General features: G+C 38.9%; 2 protein-coding genes across 8 annotated transcripts in view; both read right to left on the bottom strand.

The window, feature by feature from the left end:
- The window catches only part of RBM20 (RNA binding motif protein 20), a 135,451-nt gene extending 122,431 nt beyond the window's left edge, over positions 1-13,020 (bottom strand). For 2 of the 7 annotated variants that reach the window (XM_080402521.1, XM_080402517.1), the window contains exons 1-3: positions 12,881-13,020; positions 10,488-10,594; positions 5,452-9,838 (exon numbers count right to left, since the gene is read on the bottom strand). Coding sequence is in view for 6 of the 7 variants with exons in the window: in XM_080402517.1 (XP_080258643.1) it covers positions 5,452-5,531 (80 nt within the window). In the remaining variant the exon portion in view is untranslated. Of the gene's footprint in view, positions 1-5,451 lie in introns of all 7 variants that reach the window. The other 5 variants (XM_080402515.1, XM_080402519.1, XM_080402518.1 and 2 more) reach the window with 5 other exon arrangements.
- Positions 13,021-13,753: 733 nt separating this feature from the next.
- SMC3 (structural maintenance of chromosomes 3) overlaps positions 13,754-20,316 on the bottom strand; it is a 28,070-nt gene continuing 21,507 nt past the window's right edge. Inside the window, exons 20-29 of the mRNA XM_080402522.1 lie at positions 19,327-19,478; positions 18,951-19,109; positions 18,157-18,264; positions 17,661-17,769; positions 16,777-17,024; positions 16,458-16,670; positions 15,541-15,732; positions 15,211-15,388; positions 14,536-14,642; positions 13,754-14,228 (exon numbers count right to left, since the gene is read on the bottom strand). Coding sequence (XP_080258648.1) covers positions 14,157-14,228; positions 14,536-14,642; positions 15,211-15,388; positions 15,541-15,732; positions 16,458-16,670; positions 16,777-17,024; positions 17,661-17,769; positions 18,157-18,264; positions 18,951-19,109; positions 19,327-19,478 — 1,538 coding nt within the window. The 3' untranslated portion in view covers positions 13,754-14,156. The remainder of the gene's footprint in view (positions 14,229-14,535; positions 14,643-15,210; positions 15,389-15,540; positions 15,733-16,457; positions 16,671-16,776; positions 17,025-17,660; positions 17,770-18,156; positions 18,265-18,950; positions 19,110-19,326; positions 19,479-20,316) is intronic.

The following is a 20,316-nucleotide window of genomic DNA, read 5'->3' as shown; positions in this document are numbered from 1 at the left end:
AATAGAAATATAACTTTTTGGTATCCAAGGTTTATGTCTGGCCATTTAAGAAAACAGAGCAATTCTACTACGCCGGAGCAATGCTATAGCTTTGTTTCAGCTGGGAAGCTTAAAACAAATTGCTTGAGGGAAGTGAGAAAAGAGCAAAGGTTTTTAATAGGCATTGGCATGCAGAAGAGTGAAATGGAGAAAACATTTTCTCCTGTTACTCCTCAGCAGAGTTCAGATTTCCTAATTTCAGGCATTAGTGTTCCAAAACCTTTGCAGTGGAAGCTCCAGAGGACTCCTGGGCCAACAGGAGACCCAAGCCGCAAAAAGTTAAGTCCGATAATCCTCACACAAAATTTCCATGCTGGAGTATTTAACATTGTAATTTCCAGCACACATGGATAAACCCCTGCTGGAAGGGTAACACAAAACAAACCCGTTCCCGCTGGATGGGCTGTTTCAGCTCTGGTTCCACATAATAGATTGCATAATACACTGAGGGAAGCTGTTTTTTCAGCATCTTCACTGAATACTCTAGAAGAACTTCAGTGGAAACCGTAATGCTAACAATATCCTATGCACAAAGACAATGGATGAGCAGGCCTACAAATTCCTGACAAACACCCCATCCAGCTGGAAGCGTGGCTATTCTTCCCTCAGGTTTTTATCAACCCATATTTACCCTCCCACCTCCCAGACAGTTTTCCTGACAGGCTAAGCAGCAGGTGAGTGATCTTTTCCTCTGTCACCATCCCAGCTCAAGGACTACAAGACAAGACTTTTGCTGCTATAAACGGGACTCCTTTAAACGAACAATAAACAACTAGTCTTAAAACCTTTTTGAATCACCTATGATAAGATTTGTCATTAGGGCAGTTTGTAGTACTGTTGGAAGGGAGTCAAATTTTGGTGGAAAGAAGGTTAAAACAAACAGAACAACCAAGTCCCAGACCCTAAGCTGTCTCAGATATACTCCAACAGGGATCCCACCAATGAACATGATTTATGGACCATGGATACAGTTAAAGCCTTACTATAGAGAAATGTTAACTGCTGTGAATTATATTTGGCTTTAAAAGTGTGTTTTAAGGAGCTGGTCTTTTAGGTCATACAATATATGTGCAAATTTGGAAACAATTTAGCCTACACAGTGTTGGTTTTGATTTCTTACTCTCTTTCTCTGCAAATTCTACAATTAGATGGGTAAGATGGCACATTTTGTATGGATTATTACACTGATAGGGGTTGAAAGCACTTGGCCTACAGCCTTGTATCTCACTGCATACCCAAGGCTTCTGATAATCCTTCAGAAATACATTGTGCATCAAATCTTGTTGCTTCATTAGAGGCATACTTTCTCAGTCTGCTTTCCAAAAGTCTTTCAGGACATCCAGCAGTTACGGGGTAAGCCACTCACAGGTGGTGAGGGACTGATAAACCAGAACTGAACTAGACTTTACTGGCAAAACTCATGCATGTTTGCCTGCAGCTGATTTTTTAGCGCAACTATTTTCCCTGTTTGGGGTTCCTTCCCTAAAAACCTATCACCCAAATCAACATGTGGAAATTACAGAAGAGTTGAGCTTCCAATAGAACATTTAGACATTTCTTCCACAGCATTTACTGTGTGCTTTTATACCTAGTCTTCATTCTGTGGACACCAATGATTCTGTGGAAGGCATTTCTCCTACCTTCTTAAGTATTTGTAAATGCTAAAATGTTGCCATACCATTTTCCCAGGTACCAATAACAACTGTAGATCAAATCTGCAAAGGATATGTAATTGATACGATTAATATAGTAAAAATTGTTACTAAAAATTAAGTGTGGACTTACACAGGAAGTATCCTGGAGAATTTATCTCAAAACTGACTGCTGTAAGATATTTCAGTTTCTTACAAAAGCCACCTATAACCAGTCCTTACATATCAATCTCACTGAAAGATGAAACAAGATGAAGGATCAGCTCATGCAGTAGAGTGAACCCATCACTACAAACATCTTTGGAAATTGGTATGTTTTAGCAATCTCTCACCCAACTTGCAGTTAGGTCTCTCATTTATGAATGAGCACCTGAAGAACTGTCCTTCCCCTTCTGTTCTCAAAAAGGGACTGTATTTTTCCTAAATCCCAAATTTGCACAGAGAAAACACAAACTGAATCATGGTATTTTCAAGGGTTTGTATAAAGAAGCATGAAAAATAGGTATTTTTCCGATTCTTTGTTAGGACAGGATTGTTATTTGAATATCTCATCTGAACTTTTCTTAAGTAAAATTATTTAAGAATTCATTTAACTCATTGTAACAGTACTAGTATTAAAAAAAAAAAAAAATCAAGCTCCTGCACTTTTGAGCCCTTAACACATGTAGTACAGACAGCAGAATTAACTGACTGTGTGTCCCAGGAAGTTCAACTTATGTCTCTATCACAGGTCACAGCATCAGCTTTTATACCCTTATCCAGGCATAATGCCACTCTCTTTTGCAGTAAAGTGACAGGAAAGCAGCTGTCAGCATTATGACCACATGTGACAATTTCCAATAAATTTCAAAATTAAATGAGCTGCTTTCCAGTGATTCTTTGATGTCATCTAATTTTCTGCCAGTTGGTAAAGTCAGAAGTATCAAAGCAATCTGAATGTTATGGTTCTAAACTTTTCTTCCCTACAAGGAACAAACCATTTTCTGCTTCAGACTTTGAGGGATTATTCAGACAGAGGAACTATTATAACAACAATGAAGGGAATGTTTGAGTTTTGTATCTACTCATAAACCAATCTCCATTCTTGAAACTGAGATCCCTTAAGCTGTGGTATACACTGAGAACTGATCAAAAGTTGCCCAATCTCAAAGGCTCATTAACACTTCAAGACTAATAAAAGCACCAGGAAAACAGCTGAATTAAACATTTTATTAGTCACCCCACCACCAAGCCCCCTTTTCCTCACAATGAGTTCACATACAGTCTATTAATAATTTTCTTTTCCTCTGGGTCACTCCATAATAAGAAGTCCCATTAAAGTCACAAAAAGAGAGGCTTAAGGGTTTTTTAAGCAGGAAAAACTGAGGCTATATCTATGGTGCCTCCAATGGGAGGGCCAAGGCTCCCTTCATGGCAGATCCACTCACAGATCACACTGTGGTTCTACAAGTGCTTGTGAATGTAGGCTTTGGATCACATGTGAGGGGGTAGCACAGCATCCAACTCTGTGCAGCTGCTTTGTGTGCCAAGGTGGGCAAGCATGGGAACTCAGATACTTGTCACTGCTCTAAGACCAACTTTTTGGTGCAGCATAGGCAGGACCTCATCTCACAGTAGCAGTCTCATCTGTTAATAGACAACCACAGTTGAGTATAGGCAGGCTCTGATCTTTAATAGAGGCTAGACTCTTCTCAAGGAGTGAGAGCAGGTATTTGCATTTGCAGTTATCCTTCAGCTTCAACTTCTTCAGCTGCTTCACATACAGACAGGACTGCTTGGACCCACAAGACAGACCTCTGAACGCTGCAGCCAAAACAGGTGCAAAAACATGTACTTGAAACTAGCCAAGTGAAAAAAAGCTGAAAACTAACAACCCTTTGGAACTATTGGGCTAAACATATTGTGCACAGAATTTGCACAGCACTAGTCAATTTTTCTTTGTCAGAGGAAAAGATCTAGAATCACAAGAGAGTTACTTTTTTCCAGGCATCCTACATCTCCTCTGTCATCAGATGTGTTTTGATTACTTCCCATGCTTAGGGATTTCCCATTCTCCCTCATTGCTGATCAAATCCATTAAATCTCATTCCATCATTCCCTCCACTACTCAGTATCACCTCTTCCAAAGAGTGAATGCAGATCTCATGATGCTCTCTTCCGTTTTTTAGCCCTACATGATGGAGTCGTATCACTGCATGGGAATTTCAGGTTTCAATTAAAACCTCCTAGCTTTCCTGGATGTGCACAATCGCTTTGAAGTATGGTTTGCACGCACCTTTAAAGGCCAAAAGGGAAGCATCAAACCAAAAGGACCTACTGCCTTCTATATAAACCCCAAAATTTTCATACACTCTCACTTTTTTTTCTTTGTTGTTGTTATACTTCACTCCTCATATTGTAACAACACTGGCAATACTGCAGAAGTCCCCTCCCTGCAGAGCTGCCCAGGCATCATCCCTATGATGACTGCCAACAGCAGTAAACAAGCCTTCCAGTCTTACACTCATGCTAAAGATGTAGCTGTTTACTGAAAAGCTTCCCAAAGATTCCCCAAGTGCTTGCAGAGATCTTTACTGCTGCGAGCTGTTACATATAGTCTTTCGTATCTATGCACTTAATCCAAAGCCCAATAAACTCAGCAGAAAAATTTCCATTAATCTCAGAAATTTTGGATCAAGTTCTATAGTTACTAACACTATGTTGGTTTATAGAGGTAAACCTTCACATCTGTTTGGCTTCTGACACTTGTATCACTACCATGTATTTTTATTTCAGGCCAGGAACAAAATGGAATGATCCAAGACAAATTTACTTGGCTTTCTGTTTCTGTTTTATCAAAGCTTCCATTTGTTTCAACGATGTTTAAGTGCATCTGCATCTAACATTTTCAGATCTATGTTCAATTAATCTGATTTCAGGCATCACATGCCTTTTTTGGTGCAAATCAGGAAGTGTCCCATTCATAGTTTGAAAAACTAGCCCACTCATTAACTTTAGGCATAAGGTATTCTTCAAGTATCAGCTACATGTGTGAAGGAAGTTCCTACTATCGCATTCTTAGAGTTACTGTAAAGGGATCCCTCCTCGTTGCATGGCATCTCAGACCTGTGGGTGCATAACATACTGGAGAATTACCCTAGGAAAGTGAGGACTGAGCCACCGTGGTCTCAGCAGTGAAGGTCAAAGACCCAGGCTCCAGACCTTGACCTTGGCTGACTGTGCAGCAGTGCCAACATACCCGGAAAGAGGAGAGTGGGGGGAAGGGTCAGCAGACATTGGAGACAGATGGCCTAATTCATCATCCACCAGAAATAAAAAAAAAAGCTGTTCCAAGCATTACACATACAGCAATGATTGTAAATTCCACAACTGTGGAGACCTGCCAAGCCATTATACGCATACCCATACTGCAGTTACTGCCCATAGCTCCTGAAAGGTGAAGTCAGGAGAAACTACATAGCATAAAGGGTGATCAGCTCTCAGGAAATTCGTGCATAAAATAATTATCCAAGCCCTGGTGGCATGAAAAGCATGTAGAAGTTAGGGACTGACAATATTACAGTTTATTCATAAACAATACATTTATGCAATGCATAGCTAAGTTATCACGTATGTGATTCTAGATATTATGTATCTAATTAGCTTCTTTCAACACTGGTTGTTTTTTTTTTTTTTGTTTTGCTCTTACATAGTTTCCCAATTGGAGCTGCCTGATAGTGTGTCTTGCTAAATAAAGTTCTCTAGTCACCAAGCAGAGTACCTCATAGGAACTGGCAATGCTGGTGACGCCGCCGGGGAGGGATGGCATGCAAACCAGAAGCAGGTTTCCCCAGACCACATTCTTCGGTTTCTCTGCAAAGAGAATGAAGGAGCATCCTGGATCCTGCCTTGGCTTTTTTCACACCTAGAAATTCACAGAGAGCAAGGAAACAGAGTGGCATCAGTAATGCTGTCTGTAGCTCAGGCTGAGTGCTCCAAGTGGTTTTGTGAGCACAGCTCTCCTACAAAGACAACAGCAGCCATTGAGTTGCTGAGTGTCACAAAGCAAGTGCCAGAGAGCTTGATCATGGCCTTTGTCCAGCTCTTTAGCTCTCTTTCTACACAGGCCAATATCTATGTACTACACAACAAAAGAGTTATTAATACAACCTCCACAATCAGCCAGTGTAAAAAGCCACACATAGATCCTAGGGCTCCATTCAGGGGGTCCTTAGGAGTGCATGGCATAAATAACTCCGCAAATTCCTGTCACCAATCTGAAGCTGCAACCCCCTGAGCAGGTCCTTCCTTTTTATTGCCAGGTGACCTTGGAAGGATCAGATAGGAGAAGGGACTTGCTCTGTGCAAGTAGGTTCAATAAGCAAACACACTTGACAATTCAAGTGTCCTTATCCAACGGCCAGTCTCCAAGTTCATGATTCTGGGTTGTTGGTGTTATGTCAGAGAACCAGCACAACACAGCCTTCTGCTACCTCAGAGCCCCAGGGGCTCCCACGGTGAAGCCACTCCTCTTGAATCAGATGGTCAAGATAAAAACAACACCCTGAATGCCTGGCTGGCCTGGGAGCCTCCTCTCCAATTGTATTGTGCCAGCTGTATCCATCCATGCTTTCCCCTTGTCTCGCTGCACATTCCAGAAATTGGCCCAAGCCGCCTCACTCAGCAACTCAAAAACAAGGAGGAATTCAACAAACAAAGCAGAAGTGTACTGTGCTGAGTACTGCTAGCTGATCCCCGTTCTGACAGGGAACATTTTATTCACTGAAGAGCTACTCTACATCCAGAGAGTGCCTCAGCCTCCTGAGGAAGGGGGAGAAGAGGAAGAACTAAAAAGCAGAAAACAAGCTAGCATTCTCCAGTTTTCCCTGCTTACTCCAGCTACCCACCAGACTATTACTTCATGAAAATGAAGTCATCCTCCTCCGCCCAGTTTGTGGTCTCCCTGCTTTACCTTTACACTGGAATACAGAGAATATTTACACGATCTACCTTGAGCATCTAATTTAAGTGTGATTCTCTTACGGCTGGGACTCTGATGTCTTATGTAGCAGATGGAGATGTCTCCCCCAGGTCATTAGGGGTTCATGTGACCCACACCTGTACAACTCCAGTCATTTTACTTCCTCGCTTCTTCTGAAGGAGCACAGCTTTTGGGTTCCCTTCTTTTATTCACCCTGAATTTTGCAAGAGACCTTTTACAGACTTAATCTAGATACAAAGACCATTGTGCATGAAAGCTTTTCTGTATATTCCGTAATTGTGAATTGTGAACACATCCTTTAGTGTCCTTGATTAAACAAGAGATTTCAGTGTTGCCATACTTCCGAGTAGTGCATCCATCTACTTACCTAAGTACCCATCTGAACCCCTTTAGCATCAGAGCCATCTTACAAGCCTCAGCATAATTATTTTTGTGGGATAAAAGAGGATTCATGAAGGCAAAGGGAGGCCTAGTGATTTAAAACTTGGGCTCAGAAGCACTACCTGGTCCACCAGAGCATTTTTCTCTTGGAAATTTTTTCTCTGAATGAACTGGAGAGAAAAAAATTCCCAATAACGTCCAGGATGCAGTGCCCATCAAGGAAGATCAGCTTGAATGTCATCCTCAGTCTGTGTCACCTTCAGTATGACTCACAGAAAAACCTGGGGGCCAAAAACACTGGGGCACTGACTGAAAAGCAGTCAAAGAATTATCATGCATAAAACAAAGAGGGTTGGCAAAAGACTTTTTTGAAAGGTGCTACAACCACAACGGTGATGGGATACTTAGCATCTTTGCAAGATAAATAATCAACACCACAACTCATCAAATACCCTAAAATGGTTATCTAGTGGCAAATCTACAGCACAGTATTGTAGGCAAGTGCAACTATGAAAAAAATGTCAGGACTCCAGAACTGTCCCTCCCCTGTGTTTTTGAGCCTTTTATAAAAAACAAAATTTAAAAAAGGTGTTTTTTAAAACAGGTATTAGATACCCCCACTGCGCACAAGGACTATGTGTAAATATCTCCTCTACTTTACAGTGCTTTTATCACCTCAGTAAGCAAAACCCATGCTGGTCAGTCCCAAATCAGACAAAATATTGAATATGGCACTAGGCTGAAGCAGAAAAGAATATTTCCTTCATATATGTTTTTATATATTCTAAATATATTCATATGTATTCCATATAATTAATATATTTAAATATGCAGTATTATACATAATATACATAGATATTAAAAAAATTATAAATCTCTCTAGCTGTTACAGCAGCTACATAGAGACCCTTAGAGTTTTGGTTTCTGCAGTATCTGTCAGTCTGCAGGTAATTACAAAGCCCTGAGAATGCACTCAGTGCTGTGAACTACAGCTGTACTTGAGGATTTCAGCTACTCAATATTTACAAGTTTGAATTCTAAAACTGACCAGAAATTTCTTCACAAGCTCCAACTTCCCCTCAGTGTAAACAAGGGGGTGAAGTGTTTTCCCCAGCACTATGAGGGCCTGCATCCAGCTGGGCAGACGCTGTTTGGGAACAATGGAAGTCATGGATGCATTTTTATCCTTAAAAGTAAAAAAACCTGAGCTCCATCCAGAGAGACAGAGGCAGATTTTCATTGTGCTCAACGCTCCAACAGCATCTGCCTACAACCTTTAGCAATATCAACAGCAATTAGGCGTTGCACTTCTGACTCAAATACATGCTCTGTCTGGAATGCCTATTTAAAGCATAGTATACACAGATGCTGTATCACTGAGGTCCTGTAACCCAACACACATCTTGCCAATACATCCTCTTGGGCATAGCTGCAGGACTGGATTCTAAATGCTGATCCTACGCGATGTAAATCTCATTTCTAGAATGGTGGTAACTATCAGGCATCAGAACCTGAGAACAGGCATGTCATTTCTCATCTTTACATTTCCACCCAGAGGAATAAAGCTATTCAAATGCAAGCCATGACTACGGTAAGAAATTGCCGGTTCTTCTTTGCCTTAGCAAATAGAAGGTTGGAGGTATTTCAGAAAAATAATGTAATTCTCCTAGAAGTGAAGTGCAACATGAAACAGCTGCTGATCCAGTACCACTGAAAACTGATGCTGGGCTCAGCATTGTTACAAACACTCTTGGGCTAAACTATCCTCTCTGAACACAGTTAACACAGCTCAAAATGCAGCAACACAGGAATCCATGGACTACTGAGCAATGATTTTGTCCATCGTTGTTACTGCATTACATAAGAAACATTTGTCTTAGACAAAATATGTAGGCAGAAAACTAAAATTAAAAAGCTGAACTTGAGGCAGTCAAGGTTAGCAAAAACAAGAGATGCCCTCTCGTGGTTACCGTCAAAAGGTAGCAAACGAAAGAAACTGAGAAAGGAAAAGTAAAAGACTCACTAAAGGAAGAGTAAGGCAGAAAAACTAGAAATAAGGATCTCAGCCTAACTGGCTTCTCTTTGCACTTCACCTGACTGTAAGAAGGAGAAGAGAGACATCATGCCAGGACAGAGGTGAAAAATGCCTCCAGTTAAAATAACGGCCAAATATACTTGTAATTGCACTAAAAGGAAATGCTATGTATTTTTTTTTTTTAAACCAAATCCATGTTTTTATAACCCCCTTTGAAAAATAAGATCGTATCACCAGTGAAATGAACTTAAGTGCACGTGTGAAAAGATTTAGGTTTTGTTATTGGGAATGCTTTTACTGACTACTAGGGAAATAGCGTAAGCATCCGCTATGTCTAATGAGGAATGAGAGTAGATGCTGGAAATACAGGCCTTCCAGGCTCTAAGGTTACCTTTCCCTAGGAAAAAGTAGGAAATAATATCTGAAGACACTCAGCCTGTAAAATCAGCAGGGTTCCACTAACAGTCAACAAAAAAAATTGCCGTTCCTCCCCCAGGTTAAGAGCTGTTGTGTATTAGAACCTGGTGCTCCAAAAGCAGAGCAGCTGTTCTTTAGAAGTGCTCATGTGCCTATAGATAAATACACTCAGACAGGACCAGCCCAGAGGACCCCAGCAGCTGCCAACTTCAACAGTCAGGATAACTCACTTTGTGCCTCCAATATGAGGGAAGAATTTTAACACAAGCTCGTCCCCTCTATTCTGTTCATCCTTGCCTTGAGAGTGATCACCTCCCACACCCACAGGTTCAGCTGCAAAGAGAGAACGATGACTTCATTCACTAGAAAGTATTACTGGTCATTTCTTATAGAGGAATTTCTTATACTTTTGTGACAATTTTTCACCTTTTTTTTCCTACTGTACCTGTATGATTTTTTTTTTTTATTATTTTTTTTTTTTACAAAAACATATGCATTCATTTTCCTGGAATAGCAGAGTTCTACCCAATAAGAACATTTTAGCAAATAAAAATCTGAAAGGTTTTTATAACTTTTTAAATGAAAAGTGTAATTTCCTACCATTTACTTATGTTCTTGTCCATGTAAAACTACTTATAGTTTGTGTTTCTCTATTTGCCCAGGATCCTCATAACCATTACAACAGTCCCTGGAATTAGGAAAACTTCATATAAAAGCTTTCATTTTACCCTCAACTTTAACAATAAAGCAAGTTTTCTTTCTACTTTTAGTCCGGTTTGGCTCCATCTCCTGCCCAGAGTTACAAACTACATCTTGTAACATTTACGCAAGATTAAAAATGCAAAACTTGAAAGTGCAATATTAACATCCATACTAATATTACACAGTACTTGAAGAATGCTTGCTAGAGATGAAAACTATATGAATGATTCAGCTGATAAGTTTCACGTATTGAGAATTATGAAAATGAACAGTTGAACACCTGTATCGTTCAGCAGTTACGTTAACACTGGTATTTCCCAGGTGACTTTCAAGCTTGCAGTAGAAAACACAGCCCCAGGTAGACAGCCAAAACCCAGTTGTGTTTCCCTGGAAGGACAAGCATGACAAAAAAAATGAAAATTAAGTGGTAACATTCTCAAATTTCATGTTTCTGGATCATACCACCTGTGATTTTTTTTTTCCGGTGCACGAGGGCAGTAGAAGCTATACTCCTGATACTGACCCAGAATATAACCACCAGCCTTGTATTGCCCTGTTTCTGAGAAACAGCTACCAGAGCCACTATGCAGATCCTGCAGCCTATTATGTCTAAGCCCAGGCTCCCTGGGCATAAAAACTAGGCGCACTGTGCGGCACCCAGGATTTCCACAATTTCTGGGACATCCTACATTTCAGAACAAGTGTACGGTTTCACTGAATTCTGCCTTAAACTTCCAGGGGGAAAAAACAGTACACTGTGTCCTTGAGTTTCTTCACAGGTAACTCTCGACAAACATTATTTTTAAGACTCTAGGATGAATTTAAAGCACTGGCAGATAGAAAAGGCAACTTGTAAAGTACGACATTGAGTGGACCAGATATAAACCATCACAAAAAAACCACAACACACACACACACACCTGGAGGGGGCTATCACTCCGATCACTGCATTTTGCAACAGCTGCATCACATCCTCAGATTTATGCAGCGATCTGATGCAAATTATTAGGGGACAGACAGTAAAGAAAACTTTTCTGTTATTCCTGACATTAACCATGGCCAAAACAAGGTTGGGAAAAACCAGAAACCTCCTTTAGGTTGTACATACTGTCATTTTTTCAAAACAATTCTTCCTCCTCTGTACAAGGTCTTCCCTTAAAACAACCAAGGGAGATAATTCTGTTTTTCCTGTTTTCATGCACTTCTCTCACACACAATTTATCTTCCACTACAGTGAGCTAGTACGGAGTTTGCTAAATAACCTACCTTACTCCACCCCTCTTTGAGGCCCTCTTCAATTCTAACTTTATCTTCTAACATAACAACCTAAGCTTGCTGTAGGGCATCCGCAGCACTACACAAAGGCTGTGCTTTAACACCTGGAAATTATTTGAGCCTTCCCCATTCCAGTCCCATGCACGCCAGCATTACTGGTAAAGCACTCACTCAGTGAACCACACTGAAGAATTGACGGCACTAAGATTTTCACTCCTGCAGTAGGTGGCTGCACAAGAGAGGCATCACAGCACTGAGAATGAGTGTGTGGGATGGAGTATCCTCACAGGAAAAAAAGGTGTCAACTTAGAAAGTAACCTCTTTAGAAATGCCACTTCTAAAGGACAGAATGTTTAGTAGACATTTAGTTTTAAACAAAAAATAAACCCCACCCTCCCAAACTTACCTTGAAGAGGGATTCTGACCATCTTGATAATGCCTAAGTTTTGTGCAAGTAGTTCTAAACCTTGGTCTTTAGCAGACAAGAAATTGAAGTGATAGCTAAAGGCTTGTCTATTCACCCTGCGTAGTATTCAGTTGTTTCCAATAGTTTGCTAGCTACCTGTTTTCCTACTGTGCTTGAAATGCTAGACTCAACTCACAGGACAATTCTTAACACAGCTGAAATTCAAGTTATTCAGCTGCATTTAGGCTCTATTATGCTGAGCACTGTACAAAAAACCCCACCTCTGCTCTACTAATCTACTTCCACTTTAACAAGATTATTTGATAAAATTCATTATCAGCCTTAGACGGATTTAGTGACACTTCTTAATAAGCACTGTAATTAGCTTCATGGCCTATGAACTACTTATCTCTTCCAAAATTCAAACTATCAACTGTCAAGTTGATGCCTTAGCAGTGGCAAGCCTGAGTCAGCTGGGAGTGCAGCCTGCTACTACCACAGACAAGTTATGTATCTCCCAGGCACAGATTACTGACACTTTAAGTGTGTCCTTACATACACTGGATCAAAGAATATGAAACCAGTAACCTGAAGTTTGAATCTGTGGCTGTTCTTCAGGTCCTTCCTCTGGACTTTGAACACACTTGTTTCACCTGTAATTCAGGAATGCTTTGCTCTGTAGCCACCCTAAATGCATATTCAGAGCTCTGTATGCAAAGGACAAATTTTAATTCTTCAGGGTTTTGAAATACAAAGTCTATTCGCCTGCTAAAAATGTTGGGAGCACTGGGGTTACTTTGGCTTCAACAGTTTCAGGTTTTGTACCCTACTCTCTCTTCACTGAGGAAAGTCTACTATGAAGCTAGTGACTCCCTAGGACTATAGAAAGCTTTGTTACATCACATACAACATCATCCTCCTCCTGGCTTAAGACTTACTGCAGGTAGCCATCTCCTACATAGTTCATACCACCTTTAGTATTCTTCTCTTACCCCGCTGTGTGCAGCAAGTGTACGTACTTCTCAGCTCAGGAGACCTTTAATCAGTTCACGCTCTTCTTCCCTGCACTTCCTGAAGTTAGTGGGGAGCAAGGCTGCTTGCAGATGAAAACCTATTACAGAGCTTTATTCTTCTGCTTCGCTGAGAGTGCCCTACAGAGTAAATGCAATATACTAAGTTCACTGTTTCTTGCTGTACAATTTAACATTACATAAGGTACTTTGAAGGTTATTTTATTTTTACATATATATGCTATTGTAAAAACAAGATCGGTTGTTGCTGCAACTGCTTTGATATCTAAGAAATATATGGCTCATAGTAAAACCTTAGGTTTTCCAGAATACCACATAAATTATTCAATACCACTTTGCCAAAAGGCTAGACAATATGAAGAGATTCACATTTTGACTGGTGACTGCTACTTGGCTCAAGTTATGCTGGTGTCTCGGGCTAAAGGGACACAATGGAGGAATTTTTACACTGGCCAGGGAAAAAAAAAGGCAGGGGCGGGAGGGGGGGAATTGTGGACTGTTTTGTCTTGTTACAGTTCCGTGGTGTTTTCAGACTTCTCCGTAACTTCTGATAATTACATTTTTTTCAGTTCAATAATCAGAACGCTATGTATTTGGACAAGCACAGATTTGGCGTGGTTTTCTGCTAGCATTGGAAAAGTGCAAAAAAAGCCCCACAACGCTGAAACAACAAAGGGGGAGTGGGGCGGAGGAGAAGTAAGAATGACTTGAAAGAATCGCTTTGTCTTATATTTCTGAAATATGCAGCTCCTACATGACCGAATAGTATTTACTCCATCTCAGTGGAAACCTCTAAAGAGAGACAATATAAACAAAAAATTCAATGTATACCCGTTACAGCGATAAAACCAATCATTTTAATTGAAGCCATTAAAAAAAACATGTGAGGCAATATAAATGATAAAATTATACTTAAGAAGGAATAGCTAGCACTTTCTGAAAAGCTTTAAAACAGCAACAGACACTTTACAAAAGATTTGAGGGAAGAGAGTAAAACTTCCGAACTACAGGTACTGTATAAAGGTAACATTAACAATTATCTTATAAAATACAGCAACAGAGACAAAATGGATACTCAAGCTTCTTGAAACTAAGCCTTCTGGGGTCTTGGTTAAAACGTATGTTCAAAAACTATTTTAAACAAGGACTAAATACTTATATTTTAAAATTTACAGGTCCCTAGCAATAAACATAGCACTATACACATCTTCCAAACAAGCAGTAAGTACAGTTTTGTTTAGCCATGCGTAGTGTCATCTTCTACAAAGTCTTTGGCCATTTCTGCTGTGATCACATCAATATGACTAACCTGGTGGAAAAAAAGAAGTATACAATCATTACAGTATTCCCTGCAGAACAAAACAGACTTATTTCTGAAGGCTCCAGCAGTCAGCAACAGGCCTATAAGCAATTTCTAATTTCCTTTAAAGAACATGACAAGGGACATCTATAGATATCACAATTCTTTTGGGGGAAGGAGAAAACTTTTACACAAGACTGTAATATAACTAGAAATCTATGACTGAAATAAGATTGATTCACTTTGAACTCTTAAGCCTCAAATGCACGACTTGATAAGGTTCTCAGTAAATGCTGTTAACTAAAACATTGTTTACCTTGTTTCTGAATTTTACACCATAGAACTTGTCAGCTGACTCAAGCAGTTCAGGTCTAAATGTTGTTGTAATAAACTGAGCATGTTCAGCTAGTTCCATAATCATATCTAAAAAAGAACACAGGAATTATTCATTAATGTCATCTCAATAACGCAGGACACGTTTTAATATGAGACAGGCAAAGAGTTTGCTATTCCTTATTCAAAATGAGATTTTGGTTAATAAAAAAAACCCCCACACCCACAAATCAATAAAAGGATCCATACCAGGTTTTTATCTATTATAATTAGTTTCAGTATCAACTCTGACAAATGCAGCCACTCAGCAAAATCAGTGGGTTATCAGAACTCTGATGAAAGACACAGTAAGTAGTTTTCCAACAATGCAATGAGTTAGAAGTTACTTTTAAAAAATCAAACTACACTTCAAAACAGGACTATCTCTACCACACTGAAGTGTAGTAGACACCCCCTTTAGACGCAGTAGACAACACAGCTTCTACCTAAAATCAAGTTCAGGAAAGCTTCAGAAAACACAATGTTAAATTCTAACACACATGTTGGGATATTCAAAAATGTGCTTTTATGATTAAAAGCTTTTGTCTTAAACATCAGGGATGAGAAGACAGACTATCACCTTCAACCACAATGAAGATAAATAAAGGCAGACAGTTACCTGAAACAGCTTTTCTGTGCTGAGCATCCAAGGCTTGGTCAATTTCATCAAACAAGTAAAATGGAGCTGGATCACATTTCTGGATAGCAAATATCAGGGCTAGGGCCACTAAAGATTTCTGTCCACCTGAAAGTTGCTGCATTTCTCTCATTTCACCCTGCTTTCCTGTGAACGATACCTAAGAAAACAATGCCACAGCAAAATTATTTCAAAATATTAAATCACAACATCACTTGCTATTAAGTAAAAAGGATCAATTAAAACACTGCTTTTCTAAAAAAGTAGTTAAAAGATAATCTAGAGTACTGAAACACAAATAATTTTCTTTACCCTTATGCCAACTCCAGTGAATTGGTCTACAGATGGAACACTGCTCTGGGATCCAGATCCCCTTTCACTCTCGGTGCTGCCTTCACCTTCATCCTGGGACTGACTGCCCTCCACATCTCCCTTCTTCATCACTAATGTAGCCTTGCCACCAGGGACTAACTTCTGGAATACTTCACTGAAATTTTTTGACACCTGAAAAAGAAAGTCAATACACCAGGTCATTTTCACATAGTGAAATCAAATGAAGCAAAGCTGTTGTCTGTTGGGGTTTTTTTGTTTTGTTTTGTTTTTGTTTTTTTAACACAACCACACTAAGTATCCGCTTCAAAGTGGAGATCCCCATTCATGTGATAAACATGCTATACAGAGCCACCTAAAACACCTAAGCCAACTGTTCTTGTAGTGTGAATATATTCACAATTTTTTTTCAAGGAAATGATAGAACTAAAACAAAAAAAAGCAGCAAAAGCAAGTATGATTTATTTCAGTAAACTTCAGATGAGATCTCAGCTAAGCAAATGACCTTTTAAGAGAAGACTTTGCACACTTCACAATGAAAACCTTTTGTTAACATTAGGAATTACTTTCACCAAATCTGGAAAACTGTTGGTGAAGTTTTTTTACTAGACATTTCCCAGTTTGTACGTAGTACAAAGATTCACCAGAAAGGAAGTCTTTTAAGAGGTTTAAAGCAAAGCTAGAGTTGTAATAACAACCAAGATCAGCACCTATTTAAAATGCTAGTCTATTTCTTTGTCAGTATTTAAAAAAAAACAAAACCCACAAACCTCAATATACTGTCTTCTGTTATTATAGAATAGATGTACTTAGTATCTGCTTCTTCCCATATAGCTGCTACGTAATGGGACAATTTGATTTCAGCACCAGTGTCTTTACAATTGTTGCCACTTTGTTACCTGTTTGAAAGTCAGCTGAATGGCCTCATATTTCCTGAGCTCAAGGACATTCATCAGCTCCATGATGGATTTGTAGCCCCTGTCCAGTTCCTCTTGTCTTTTTATCAGTTTTTCCTTCTGCTCTGAGAAATTCACAAACTGATCTAAAGCTTTTTTATTAACATGACTGTATTTCTTCAGTTCCGTATTGCACTGCTCCAGTTTGCGGAATAACTGTAAATGGAAAAATAATACTGTATTAAAGCGGTTTGCAATTCCAGCCACATTTGACACTCAAGACACTAATATTTCAGGTCGTGAAACCAATCACACTTATTACCTGCTTTAAACTTAAAGTCTGATATTTTTCAAAAGCCTCCTGTGGAAGTGAACCCAACTCCCGAATTTTCTTCATACATTCCTCTTTCTTCTTAAGGAGCATGCCTTGCCTGTTAGTCATTTTTTCAAGTTCTTTTGTATCATGGTTAATGGCATCCATATGCTCCTTCTCCATGTTCTTCCAGCGTTCCATGCTCTTTTGAAGCTCTTTAATTCCTGCTTCTGTTTTGTCAATAGAATTATCCAGATCTGAGATAGGGTGAAAGCACAAAACCCAAAGTGGTAAGACTTACGTGCCTGCATAAAATCAGCAATTACCCAATGAAGTATTTATGAAACAAAAAGATAATCTAAACAAAGATCTATTAAGTGGTAGAAAGTTAATAAGCTGAAAATCCTTCTCTCTTCTTCCCCATGAGTATATGAATTAAAACAACCCTAACATATATACTAAGGTCATTTTGTTAAAAGTTTAGAAAGAGAAGCAAAAAACGTTTGAGCCATACAGCTGGTATTTCCTATTTGACAGCAACTTGGTTCTAGATAGGTTAGACAAAATTCAAGAACAACTAAACAAGATCACGCTTGTATGAATATTGCTTCAAAAGTACTATGCTCTGAAGCCAGAAGTCTGTTATAACCAACACATACTTATTGGTATTACAGTGTCAGTTGTGGGTGCTTTCTTTTATGTATAACATGCACAAAATCTTGTTTCACTTATCTTTTGAAGTTCCAAAAAAATCCATTACACACCAACTACTATAGTGTATTTGAAACTAATGATTACTTCTCATATTATAGTCTATTTCTCAACCAAAATATGGTATATGTGAACTCCCAAAACCATGAAGAACTTTCTTTCCAAAAACCGATGCTACCAACCATCTGACCGTGCCAGTGTATCCTTCACTCGTTTGTTGATAGCCTCAAGTTCCGATGTCGTGGCAGTAAGAACTGTGCCACCTTCTGTTTCTCGAAGCTCATTCAGTTCCTATCGGACAAAGGAAATGCCACTAAGCTTCAGCATGGAGGGCAACAAAAGTGTAAGTCAGACAAACAAGTTATCTTCTGCTACTCTACATATAACCGCATTAAATATTTTAGTAAAGGTTTAGAGAATAGTCAGTTTTCAAACAAATCTGTAATTACAATGGTCCTATTTATACATACACTGTGAATTTAGAGTAGGATTTGTCAAAAGTTACATGCCTAAAATACTGTGCTGAAATTTAAGTAAGACACTTCGCTGTATAAAGGGAAGCAAAACCCACCACAGATAATGCAGGGTAATGAGTATTTATCAAATTACTAACACATGAAAGCCCTGGAAATAAGTCAGAAACAGACGGCAAAAGTAAATTTAAGAGAAAATCTTTACTTGTTCCACTTGGTCCAAGCGTTTTCTTAGATTCTCATTGAGATATGTTTCAACTCTTGTGATAATGCCTTCTAGTTTAATCCTCTCATTCAAAAGCTGTCTGTTTTCCTGGAGACAAAAAAAAAATATTTATGTTAATTGCCCTGGCTGACTCCTAAACAACTATTTTTTTCCTTGTTAAAAAAAAAAAAAAAAAAGACAAAAAGCCCCCACTTCACACAATTCTGAGCATTAGAATATCACACAATTGTTCAGACTGTTGCTTTAATTTTAACAGGTAGAAGGAACCAAATGGTAAGCATTTTTGCAGCCGTCTACTGTAAAAGTCAACCATACAAATCAGTAGATTTCTTAAACTGTACAGCACCTGAATTCAATTCTTAAACCCAGAAGAGCTTTAGAGAGTCTACTTACAAGGTAGTGGTTTTCTAACAATATGGGCATCTACTACGTGCTTAAAGGCATTGTTTTACTTTCCCACACTGTACATCATTCCTTTCAGGTAACTACTTGTACTTAGTATTGTATGTCCAACTGCAGCAGCAAGGAAACTGATTATTCCAACAGAAATAGCCATAATTCTCACACAATACAGCTGGTAAAATTCACCCAGCATTTGAGAAAAGCATGCAAATACACCTTGCAGATAAAAAAAACTCCAAACATGCCTGCCTACTGCTGATGAAACTACTTTAATAACATTATATTCATATGTGACTTTTCATACAAAAGGACAAAAATAAGTTTATTGGAAAGGTACCACATTTAATAGCAAGATGTTTTCATTTCCTTACTTGCTGTAGTTGTCGAATTTCATCATTAAGAGCATCCACACGTTTCTGATCTTCAAGACTGAGTTGAGACAACAAATCAGTCCCCAGTTCTGCTTTTAATGATTCTCTAGTTGACTCCATAGCATGTAAACTTGCCTCCAAGCTCTGCAAACTGCGTTGCTATGGAACAGATATTACACAATCATTCAAACAATCTGTAGATTTGTATGAATTTCACTTTTCTGTTTACATGAACATATTTGTGTATCATATCTCTAGTCATCTCTTCCTATTTCATATTATGATGTTAACCACAGAGGAATGCAAGTTTATCAGTAATATTAATAAAACATTTAATATAAAGCCAGTAACAGCTTTCAATATCCCCATACTATACCTTAGGCATAAATGTCTTTTCAGATTGCTGCCTTTTCTCCTTCAGCATTTTCATCTCTGACAAAATACTGTCTCGAGAAGCTTTGAACTTCCTCTGCTGTGTCTCAATTTGCTGCATTTGGTTCATTAGCTGGTCAATTTCATTATTAATCCATACTGTGGGCTAAGGAATACTTTGTCCTTGTTTTAAAAGGCATTTTATACCTACTAGTACCTTCCACATTTTACTCCATTTGGCATGTTCCTGCAAAACCAAACTATTCATTTGTACAGGAGAAATCAAGAAGCACCAAAAAAAGTAACCTGAGAACCCTTATCAACACCAAGAACAAACAAGGAAAGGTCCATTTAACTGTAAGTTTTACAACACAGCACTCTGAACACAGGGATATGTCTGAATATGTAAGAAAAATTCAGATCTTACAAAATACAGAAAAGCAGGTGTTCTATTTAGAAAAAAAAAAAAAAAAAAAAAAGACATTAGAACAATACGATTATCCCTTACCCAGTTCTGAGGCAAACAGTGTAACTGGTTTGTGCCAATTTTAATGTAGTGGCTTAGGTCATGGTGCAGAGCTTGTGGAAGATTCCACTTCGATTTATGTTCAATTACTAACAGCATGTTACTCCCACTACAATGCATATTTTAACATGACATCAACTTAAATGCCCTAAAAATTAATTCCCCTAAGCAGAGGTTACAGTAAAACGTTTCACTATATACTTACAAACATTTCAGGAAAACCGAATGAGCTACGGAACAGGAAGTTAGCAGGAATGTGTACTTTACTTTCAGAGTAACTGAAGTTTGCTTGTGTTATGTTCTAAAAGTTGCTGTCAGACTGCTGTAATAGCTCTTTAATTACAGTCACTGTTCTACCACAGCTGAAGGGTACGCCACAGAGCACCCTACTTGCATCCTCTGCAGATGCCGCCTCAAAAAGAAACCCATGGCTAAAGACTTTGACTTAAATGATAGCAAGAAAGATTT

Source organism: Falco punctatus (assembly GCF_963210335.1).
Source record: "Falco punctatus genome assembly, chromosome: 9".
NCBI lineage: Eukaryota > Metazoa > Chordata > Aves > Falconiformes > Falconidae > Falco > Falco punctatus.
The sequence above is the reverse complement of the archived record's forward strand: the minus strand, read 5'-3'. Positions and strand labels throughout refer to the sequence as shown.